At 49.7% G+C, this 10,807-nt stretch overlaps 2 protein-coding genes across 2 annotated transcripts; one reads left to right on the forward strand and one right to left on the reverse strand.

Moving 5' to 3' along the window:
* Nucleotides 1–534: 534 nt before the first annotated feature.
* tbp (TATA box binding protein) lies at nucleotides 535–6,559 on the forward strand. The gene is made up of 8 exons (XM_083672426.1): nucleotides 535–592; nucleotides 1,546–1,746; nucleotides 2,122–2,441; nucleotides 2,793–2,880; nucleotides 3,218–3,309; nucleotides 4,457–4,624; nucleotides 4,714–4,808; nucleotides 5,631–6,559. Exons 2-8 carry the CDS (start codon nucleotides 1,696–1,698, stop codon nucleotides 5,708–5,710), a joined length of 894 nt encoding a protein of 297 aa, XP_083528552.1. The 5' UTR covers nucleotides 535–592; nucleotides 1,546–1,695; the 3' UTR covers nucleotides 5,711–6,559.
* A 648-nt stretch (nucleotides 6,560–7,207) lies between these two features.
* Nucleotides 7,208–10,545, reverse strand: pdcd2 (programmed cell death 2). The gene is made up of 6 exons (XM_083672425.1): nucleotides 10,172–10,545; nucleotides 9,658–9,900; nucleotides 9,338–9,484; nucleotides 8,522–8,622; nucleotides 8,059–8,172; nucleotides 7,208–7,959 (listed from the first exon to the last, which is right to left on the reverse strand). Exons 1-6 carry the CDS (start codon nucleotides 10,485–10,487, stop codon nucleotides 7,798–7,800), a joined length of 1,083 nt encoding a protein of 360 aa, XP_083528551.1. The 5' UTR covers nucleotides 10,488–10,545; the 3' UTR covers nucleotides 7,208–7,797.
* Nucleotides 10,546–10,807: the final 262 nt, after the last annotated feature.

Genomic DNA, 10,807 nt, shown 5'->3' on the forward strand with positions numbered 1-10,807 from the left:
ACAAATAAATCATATATATATATATGCATCAATAGATTCCCCATAGCACATATAACATTTGTTGAGCTTGTCACTGAAGATCTGGACCTCAGTAATAGCATCTATTCAACAATCGTTGACAATAATCACCACGCATTCCAGTCCAACGACAACTTCTCATACAGCTCCGTATGCATGGTAGAGTTGTCATTGGGAGAGTGATTGTTTTCCTATTCTTATTCATTTCATGAAGCCAAATGCAGACGGATTCAGACATGATTACAGCGCAGTCCCGTTCTTCGAGGCTCCCTCACCTGCTGGCCAGCTGAGTGATGCTTTCTGACCACATATTAACGTCAACTTTCATTGATAGTAAAGAATCATTTGGTGTAAATATGTTCTTTCATTAGGCCCACTGATAATTTGGTGTCAATATGTTTTTTTAATTGTATTATTATTAAATATGTTCTTTTATTTGACGTTTGGATGAATGAACTTTGACACCGGAAAAGGTAGATTATTATCACGGAAGTAGCTTCGCTGCAGCGCAGCAGCCGCGGACCTGAAGAGGAGCTGAAGGTTTTTACTGTGATTTTTAAAAGCAGCCGAGAGGGTAAGAATCAGATCCATCGATCCGTCCACATAGCAGGTCTGAACGGCTCAGCCGAGAGGGTAAGAATCGATCCGTCAGACGTCCACATAGCAGGTCTTAACGGCCCACAGCCGAGAGGGTAAGAATCAGATCCATCCACATAGCAGGTCTTAACGGCCCACAGCCGAGAGGGTAAGAATCAGATCCATCCACATAGCAGGTCTTAACGGCCCACAGCCGAGAGGGTAAGAATCAGATCCATCCACATAGCAGGTCTGAACGGCTCAGCCGAGAGGGTGAGCATCGGACCGTCAGCATAGCGCAGGTCTTAACGGCCCACAGCCGAGAGGGTAAGAATCGATCCGTCCACATAGCAGGTCTTAACGGCCCACAGCCGAGAGGGTGAGCATCGGACCGTCAGCCGCGTCAGCCGTCCACACAGCGCAGGTCTTAACGGCCCACAGCCGCGCGAGCAGAAGCTTCTCTACCGACGCGGTGTTGACGCGGTGTTGACGCGGTGTTGACGCGGTGTTGACGCGGCAGCGTTAGCAGGCGGCTAGGTGGGCTAGCGGTAGCGAGCTAGCCAGCAGAGCCTCGCGTCTGGAGAACTGCAGCGTGGCTACCTAACAGTTCTACGTCTTCTGGAGTTTATCTGTCCACAGTTTTATACATGCGGGGTATGTTGCATAGTTTCTGCAAACAACTGGCCGTGAAACTTGAAGTTAATTTGGATGAAGTGCACTTGGCGCCACTAAATGGCTAGCAGCAGCGTTAGCCAGGAACGTCACGGTGGCAGGCTGTGACGTGTTAGGTTCGCGCCGCTGTGCGCCGGTCGAGTTTCTGTCCTCGTCTGACACCACCTCCACCTCTTCTCCATCCTCACACCACCTCCACCTCTTCTCCATCCTCACACCACCTCCACCTCTTCTCCATCCTCACACACCATCACAGCTGATGTTTCTCCTCTCCTTTAGGACATAGCTAACCCTAACCGAAGAAGGGGAGGCGGCCTCGTTCTGCAAATTCCAGCACTGGATAGTTGTTGAAGATCTGTCTCTGTCTCCACCGAACCCCGGGCCTGTGAGCCGTCTACCGGACCGGTGGCCTCTCCCTGACGCGAGGACATGGATCAGAACAACAGCATGCCTCCCTTCCAGGGGCTGGCCTCCCCTCAGGTACCTGCCTCACTGCTAGCTGGCAGAGCAGAGACCATCTGATAGTTGTAGTGGAAGCAGAGGTGATGCACATCAAGGGCAGTTAGTCCTGGATTTAATCAATCACACTTTCAATGAATAATCTGTAATGAAGATGATTTTTTATTAAAGAATTAGGCTCAACCTGTGGAAAAGCAGCCCCAGATGATTGAGATGGAATGTACTGCTGTCATCAGGGTTAGTTGAACCAGCTGTGTTAGTGCTAGGCTGGAACAACAGCCTGCACACCCTGTGGGTGCCCAGGACAAGGGCTGAAGAATACTGATGACATGATCTCTCTCCTTGTCTCTCCCTCTCACCTTCTCTCTCCCTCCCTCCCTCCCTCCCTCCCTCCAGGGTGCGATGACTCCAGGCATGCCCATCTTCAGTCCCATGATGCCGTATGGCAGTGGCCTGACCCCCCAGCCCGTCACCAACACCAACAGCCTGTCCTTGTTAGAGGAGCAGCAGAGACAGCAGCAGGCCTCCGCCCAGCAGGGGGCGCTAGCAGGCTCCTCAGGACAGACGCCTCAGCTCTACAACTCCCAGAACGTCACCACCACCACAGCCCTGCCGGGGAACACCCCCCTCTACACCGCCACGCCCCTCACACCCATGACCCCCATCACCCCGGCAACGCCCGCCTCAGAGAGCTCCGGGATCGTCCCCCAACTACAGTAGGTCTCTAACAGGAAGCTGCAGTCAGGTTTCTCCTCAGGACAGGACTCCTCTGTGAACCTGGCGGCGCCACCATGGAAACATTACAATGCAAATTAAACTAGATTTAGTAACAATAGAGTCACTATCTTTATTAAACTATATATTTAGTGACGATAACTATCTTTGATCGCCAAAAAGACATCGTTGTTAAAAGCGAAAATGAAAGCGTTGTGATGTTCCTCAGGTAAGCGTTTTTGCTGTGTTTTTACTGCGTTCTGACTTGAGAAAATGTGAGTCGGTGTTGATGACGCCGTCCAGCGCCACGCTGTTCAGACATCCTTGCTGACGGTTCACTTCCTCCCTCCCAGGAACATTGTATCCACTGTGAACCTGGGCTGCAAATTGGACCTGAAGACCATCGCCCTGAGGGCCAGAAACGCTGAATACAACCCCAAGGTACCCGAGCCACACAGGGCCCGTCAATCATCTCTATCAGGGTCCAGAGAGGCTGAATAAGGGAGGCTGGTGGGGGTAGAAATCAGAGGACGGGCTCATTGTAATGCATGGAATTACAGAGATGCATTACAACGAGCCCGTCCTACGATTTCTACGTCCCCCAGCCTCCCCTGGCCTGGGTTAGAACAGCATGGTCAGAGATGGTCCTACCAGGAGAGATGTTGGATGATGTTCCCCTGTCTAAATGCATCTGTCTTTCTTTCCCCCCCCCCCACCCCCCATCTCTCTCTTCCCCCCCCCCCCCCCCCATCTCTCTCTGCCCCCCCCCCCCCCCCAGCGGTTCGCTGCAGTCATCATGAGAATACGAGAGCCCAGAACAACGGCTCTGATCTTCAGCTCAGGGAAGATGGTCTGCACCGGAGCCAAGAGGTCAGCTGTCTCTCTGTCTCTCTCCCCGCAGTGTTTCTGTCTCTCTGTCTCTCTCTCTCTCCCCGCAGTGTTTCTGTCTCTCTCCCCGCAGTGTTTCTGTCTCTCTCCCCGCACAGTGTTTCTGTGCCACACTGTGAACATTTCAAGGCAAATTTAAAAAAAGAAAGTGAAAGCGTTACAACGTATTCAGTATTTTTTGCACATTTTTACTTGAATGAACACGAGTCGGGTTTTGATGATGCGATCCAGCGCCCCGCTGTTCAGACATCCTGCGGAGAACCCTGGAGTGTGTTCTATATCGCTCCTCTGTCAGCACCATGTGTGGTATGGAACAGCTGGCTGATCTTCTCAGGAACAGCTGGCTGATCCTCTCAGGAACAGCTGGCTGATCTTCTCAGGAACAGCCGGCTGATCTTCTCCTCAGGAACAGCTGGCAGTATTTCAGAATGTATAGTCCAGATCAGGATGATCCAGGTTATTTTTTGCGATCCAGGATCAGATCAATCTGGCTGATTTCCCCAATACTCCTCAAAGTCTGCCGGCTCGATCTGATCCTGGACTGCAAAAAAGACTCTGGATCATTCTGATCATTTCCATTTTGAAATATTGGGCCCTTGGGACCAGAGGGTGCAGGGTTTCATTCCAACCCGGCGGTAACTCTTGATTCAACTAATGAACGTCTTTGTAGAAGTCACTGGTTGAGTCAGGTGTGTTACTGCTGGGTTGGAATGGAAGCCTGCACCCATGCTGGACCCCTGAGGGTCAGATGGCCCCGCCCCTCTATCCCAGGAACAGTCATGTGATGCTGTTCTCAGCGTGGTGCAGAAACACTCTTCCTTCCTCTGGGGAAAACGCTGCTGTCATACTCTAGACCACAGCCCACGGCCACATCTACGGCTGTCTGTCGTGTGTGTGTGAAGTCTATGGTTCTGGTAGAAGTCTATGGTTCTGGTAGAAGTATACAGCATGTTCTGTTCCCTACTTGGACACTAAAGTGATTGAATTTATATTTATATTTTTATGTAAAGTGCTTTGGGTCCATGAGAAAGTGCTATACAAATGTAATGCTTTATTATTGTTATTTTTATTATTGTTAATATTGTTGTTGTTATTATTATTATTGACTTGTGTTGGTGTTCCTCTGCAGTGAGGAGCAGTCTCGCCTGGCGGCCAGGAAGTACGCCCGCGTGGTCCAGAAGCTCGGCTTCCCTGCCAAGTTCCTGGACTTCAAGATCCAGAACATGGTGGGCAGCTGTGACGTGAAGTTCCCCATCCGACTAGAGGGCCTGGTGCTCACTCACCAACAGTTCAGCAGGTGGGTTAACACACACACACACACACCCTCTCTCGTCGTCATGTCTGGAATTGTGTGTGTTTAAAGACCTGCCTGTTGCTGTGTTGTAGTTATGAGCCGGAGCTGTTCCCTGGGCTGATCTACAGAATGATCAAACCCAGGATCGTTCTGTTGATCTTCGTCTCTGGGAAGGTCGTATTAACAGGTCAGTCCCTCTCTCCCCCAGCTGTTACACACAGGACCTAGATTAAGCCGACACACACAGGGCCCGTTCCCTGGACCTAGATTAAGCCGACACACACAGGGCCCGTTCCCTGGACCTAGATTAAGCTGACACACACAGGGCCCGTTCCCTGGACCTAGATTAAGCCGACACACACAGGGCCCGTTCCCTGGACCTAGATTAAGCTGACACACACAGGGCCCGTTCCCTGGACCTAGATTAAGCTGACACACACAGGGCCCGTTCCCTGGACCTTGATTAAGCCGACACACACAGGGCCCGTTCCCTGGACCTAGATTAAGCCGACACACACAGGGCCCGTTCCCTGGACCTAGATTAAGCTGACACACACAGGGCCCGTTCCCTGGACCTAGATTAAGCCGACACACACAGGGCCCGTTCCCTGGACCTAGATTAAGCTGACACACACAGGGCCCGTTCCCTGGACCTAGATTAAGCCGACACACACAGGGCCCGTTCCCTGGACCTAGATTAAGCTGACACACACAGGGCCCGTTCCCTGGACCTAGATTAAGCCGACACACACAGGGCCCGTTCCCTGGACCTAGATTAAGCCGACACACACAGGGCCCGTTCTCTGGACCTAGATTAAGCCTGATCCTGGACTGTCACACACTGGATGTACTTACTTGAAGATGCCTCCTGGTCTAGGAATGTGCTTAACCGAGGTCTGGGAAACTAGTCCATACAGAGCAGGATGGTCCTAGATCGGCCTGAAGATGTCCTAGACTGTCCTAGACTGTCCTGCTCGTACTTACTGTTGTGTCCTCTGCGTGTTGGCAGGTGCGAAGGTAAGAGGAGAGATCTACGAAGCGTTTGAGAACATCTACCCCATCCTGAAAGGCTTCAGGAAGACCACGTAAACAAGGCTGCCTGCTGTCTTCTTTATCGTTATTTTTCTCGTGGAGGAACGAGATTCACCACGAGATCTTCCTAAAGACTGATTACTGGGAAGGACCTGCCTCCTCCTCCGTGGGGGTTGGATACGAGGGGGACATGCTGTATTTTAGCAGTTTTATTTGTTTTTAAAATGACTCTCGCTTGTTGTTTTTATTGAATAAGAAGTCTTGACGGGGCTCTTCTGTTTCATCTTAGCAGTTTTATTTTTGTAAAGTAGATTTTACTGTTCTCATGTTGTTAACCGAACATTTCTAGGTGCACATTCGTCCCCACATTCCTCTCAGCGCTCCTCTGTTCTGATCCCACAGTCACACAAATCGTTATCTTCATATGAAGTATTTTAATATTCTCTCTGTTCTGGTTTCTGGTACATCTTAGCCGAATGTCCCAATCTGTCAATAGTTTTTTACATTTTATATTTGGATTCAATAATCAGTTGTTTTGGTGCTGCAGGCAAGGATATGATGATTCACCGTTAAACCTTAACGTCTGATTCACCGTTAAACCTTAACGTCTGATTCACCGTTAAACCTTAACGTCTGAGTGCTTGCTTCCTTCCTTCCTTCCTTCCTTCCTTCCTTTCTCATTCAGTTTGGAGTCATTTCAAATGGTATTTAAGATCGTCATGTTTGTATAATTTTTATTTTAGACTAGACTAACTAATACGCCACGTCGACTTATTTCTGTTTCATTTGTTCATACTGTATCATGTCCTCCACACAAGCACTGTCACATTGTAATGTAATTATACAGGCTGAACATGTATGTTACTTTGCTACATTGAATGTGCACAATTAAATATTTACTTATTAGTTGTTTTGTACTTTTTTAAAACCAGCATTTATTAAACACCTGTCTGGTTCCTGTTCTCCACCTTCTCCTGAGGTGTGCAGCTCTCCCGCCCGGACTTAAAGGATCACGCCTCTTCTCTGGAGGAAGGAGCTTCCCACCAGTCAGGACGCCAGAGTCACTACCAAGCTTTTACCGTAGACTAAAGACCCATCTCTTTGGGGTCTACCTGGGCTCAGACCTCTCCACCCCCTAACTTTTTTTGTTTTGTTTTAAATGTTCTTCCTTTCTCCAGCACTGTGACTGCCGATGGCACTTGTTGATTCACTTACTTATTGTAAGTCTCTTTTGATAAAAGCTAAATGACATGTAAAAGCATCTGATTACACTCATCCATTCCTTTACAGATCCAGGGTGGGGCTCCTGTCTGCTTGTTGATCAGCACCAGGGGAGGCTGGTGGAGGTAGAGATCGGAGGACAGGCTCATTGTAATGCATGGAACGGAATAACGAATGGTGTCAAACACACGTTTGATACCGTTCCTCATTCTGTTCCATGCATTACAATGAGCCTGTCCTCGGATTTCAACCTCCACCAGCCTCCCCTGGTAAGCAGTAGCTAAGGTAAATCTCTGGGTAGGAGAGCAGGAACAGAGCCACAGATCTGGTCTAGGACAGACAATGACAGTGAAGAGGATCTTGATGCAACAAAGCTTTGGGGAAACTCCTGAGAGAGGGATGGATGGAGGTGGGGAAAGAGCCAGGAGAGTGAGTGATGGAGAGAGGGCAGGAAGAGAGACAGAGTGAGACTACTACTTTATTAGTTGTACATAAAACAGTTGTGGTTGTCATAGTTCTTCAACAATTAAAAGATCTGAGTATTAAATCTGTTATCTTAATCTAGACCACATTTCCAGATGCAGAAACACAGCATGGTCTTATTATCACTGCTAGAACTACAGACAGGAAGGAGAGTCCTGTAGCCAGTACATGTATACAGAGTTTATGATTATAGATATTTTTCTATGAAAGCAGCAGTGGTATCAGCCATCCCTCCTGACAGCATCATTGTCCTGATATTGGGTGTTTTTGTCACCAAGGACAGTTCCTTTTCTACCACTGTTGCCTGTCAATAAAGTTCTGATAACAATGATTCTGTCTCCCTCTAATAAAGTTCTGATTTTAAAGAAGTTTCCGTCTCTGTATGTCTGTCTGTGGTTCTGTGTTATTATACATATCTTCTATTCTATGTTATCCTATATCTACATCTCTTTTCCCGAGACGTCTTGTTTCCAAATGAACTCTGCCGAGTAATTGTTGCCCTGGTTACAGCTGTCAGCACACGTGTAGATGGCCAGCGTCCCCCAGTCGATGCTGGCCTCCGAACTGTCCACGCTCAGGTGGTTCAACAGCTGGGGCATCACCTGAGACACACACACACACAATCAGGTGATAGTCTGTTGTTCATACAACGGTAAGAAAAGGAACAGTGAAGCCTAGTTGACAGGCTGCTGTAGAGGTACCTGGAACTCAAAGGTGCGTTTGGAGCCACAGGGGCAGGGAGGGATGTTCTGGTCCGTAGGGACGTGTTCAGACGAAACCCACAGAGGAGAACCACCTCTGCAGTAGCGCAGAACCTTCAACAACAACAACGTTAGCAGAACACACAACAACAACATCGTCAGTAGATGTCTGAAGTTGATGCCTCAGCAATAAGAGGCACTCTGTGAATACATGATGGATCAGTGTGTGTGTGTGTGAGAGAGAGATGGTGTGAGAGAAAGAGCAAGACAGTGAAAGAAAGAAAGAGAGAGAGGGGGAGGGAGGGTGTGTGTGTGTGTGAGAGAGAGTTGTTGATGCACCTCTCTGTTACTAGGAGAACTGGTAGTCTAGTATTGACCTCCACGGTGTCCTACCTGGTAGTCGAGTATTGACCTCCACGGTGTCCTACCTGGTAGTCTAGTATTGACCTCCACGGTGTCTTACCTGGTGAGGCTCTGAGGAGATCCTCTGTTTGAACCTCTGGAAGACCTTGCTGTCCTGGGTCTCCTGCGTGGCCATCTCCTCCAGCTCTGTCTCCTCCAGCACTGTGGAGCACAGACACAACACACCTGCCTTCAGACCAGAGGAACCCTGCTGCTCCTGTCATAATGGTTGGTCTGTGGCCTGGGGTGGGGTGGTCCAGTACTGTGGCTTGGGGTGGTCCAGTGGTCTAGCACCATGGCCTGAGGTGGTCCAGTGTCTAGCACCATGGCCTGGGGTGGTCCAGTGGTCTAGTACCATGGTCTGGGGTGGTCCAGTGGTCTAGCACCATGGTCTGGGGTGGTCCAGTGGTCTAGCACCATGGCCTACAGTGCACACATACACCCATGTGGGTATGGGTTAGAATCCAGCCCATGCCCTGCTGACATACCCTCTCCTCCTTACTTCCTGTCTCTCTCTACTGTCCCTGTCCAATAAAACCATAAATATGAGAGTGGGAGGGACGATCACACTCCAAATAAGAACCTTAACAAAACAACGGTTGTTCTGTTCTTGAGGCTGGGTTCAAGGCCAGTAATACCTTCTCTACCCCGGGCTGATGGACCAGAGAAGACCACAAGAGGAGGGCTGATGGACCAGAGAAGACCAGAGAAGACCACAGGAGGGCTGATGGACCAAAGAAGACCAGAGAAGACCACAGAGTGCTTCTGGAACACTGAGATCATCTTTGTCCACCGTAGACGACGGATAGGAACATCATCTCAGTGCTACAAAGCTTCTGTGTGTGTGTGTGTGTGTGTGTGTGTGGTAGCATCCTACCGTCAGCGAGGGAGGAGGGGTCTATGGGGTGCTGTTCCTCTGCTGCTCCACCGGACGGCTCTTCCTGCTGCTCCTCAGGCTCTGTCACCAGCTCTGACTCAGGGAACAGGAACGGGGAGGGGGAGGGGACCACTTCACTGGGAGGACCTACAGGACACAACTTGTTTAATTCATATCATTACCAATAGTGCAACAATATTGATTGATTGACTGACTGTTGTTGTTGTTGTTGTTATCACTCACACACACACGGATAGGAGGAAACAAAGGAATAGAAGAAGTATTTTCTGATAAGGAAATGGTGGACGGCTTCACGTCACCTTGGCTGCAGCAGGCGGTTTTGTGCCGGTGCTTCCAGTCCACGACCTGGTGCTCCTTACTGCAGTAGAAGACGGAGTGGCAGCGGGAGCAGCTTTTCTGCCCCGGACAGCCACACAGCTGGCACAGCCGCCCCCCCGCGGGGCCCAGAACCCGGGGGTCCCACCCCGCCCCCCCGGGCCTCTCCTCAGACGGAGGGTCGTACGGGTAGAAGTCGTTCCTCCTGGGCAGCTGGCTCCTGTACACTAGACCAGAGAGACATGGTATCAGTTTTATTCCTGAACATGTTTTATTGGTTGTGTAACAAATACAAAGACGCAGAATGACGCAGACATGGGGACATGTTCCGTGGTTGTGACGGTGCCAAAGACAACACAGAATTGTCTCAGTTTGAGTTTTAACATGAGAACACAATTGGTATGAAATCAATACGCATCATATCAATAAATCGCATCGCATAGCACTCTTAAAAGAGCGAGCTAGCCCAAACTCTAACGAGATCGCTCCCCAAAGGACCTTTCAGACAGCCGCTGTCGTTCGGGGAGAAGCAGGCCGGCGTCCTGCAGCAGAACACGAACACGGTCCGGTGGAAGCTGCGCTCCTGTCCGGCGATGGGAGCGTAGACCTGCAGGAGAAAGGCCGTCGGGAGGCGGCAGACCCCACAGGCCAGGTCCGGCAGCCCCGGGACCTCCGCCAGGCTCAGCCACGCCGGTTTACCTCCGACTTTACTCGGGAACTGAGGACTCTGCAACTCCCAGTCTTCCGCCTCCTCCAGGAAGCCGAGAGCGACCCCCGTCTCTGCCGTGGAATCGTTCCGTTCATTCTTCGCCATTTTAACGCGACACTGTCTCGTCTTTCTCCTGATCTGTCACAACAAACGCCAATGTGCTTTCAGGTTGCAACCGTAAAAGATGTCCGGAATGAAACATCGGCGTCGAGGAGACAAAGGTTCCCAAATCAATATAAGATAACACACGTTTTCATTCTATATCGTATTATATTTAAACTCTACTATGAAAATACACTTTTAAAACACATGTTTAAAAAATAAAAATAAAACACTTTTTGGCACTTTCATGATTTATTCACTTTAAAGATCAGGCTACTTCCAGATGATCAGCTTTTTCAACTCGGATCATATCCCGTCTCTGT

This window comes from Argentina silus, assembly GCF_951799395.1.
Source record: "Argentina silus genome assembly, chromosome: 6".
Taxonomy (NCBI): Eukaryota; Metazoa; Chordata; class Actinopteri; order Argentiniformes; family Argentinidae; genus Argentina; species Argentina silus.

Excerpts from the sequence above, each read along its gene's own strand:
- tbp (XM_083672426.1), top strand. The coding sequence starts at position 1,696 with ATGGATCAGAACAACAGCATGCCTCCCTTCCAGGGGCTGGCCTCCCCT. Across the intron at positions 1,747-2,121 it reads AGGGGCTGGCCTCCCCTCAG|GGTGCGATGACTCCAGGCAT; the intron begins GTACCTGCCTCA and ends CCCTCCCTCCAG. Across the intron at positions 2,442-2,792 it reads GGGATCGTCCCCCAACTACA|GAACATTGTATCCACTGTGA; the intron begins GTAGGTCTCTAA and ends CCTCCCTCCCAG.
- pdcd2 (XM_083672425.1), bottom strand. The coding sequence starts at position 10,487 with ATGGCGAAGAATGAACGGAACGATTCCACGGCAGAGACGGGGGTCGCT. Across the intron at positions 9,485-9,657 it reads AACCGCCTGCTGCAGCCAAG|GTCCTCCCAGTGAAGTGGTC; the intron begins GTGACGTGAAGC and ends TGTGTCCTGTAG. Across the intron at positions 8,623-9,337 it reads CCCCTCCTCCCTCGCTGACG|TGCTGGAGGAGACAGAGCTG; the intron begins GTAGGATGCTAC and ends TGTGCTCCACAG.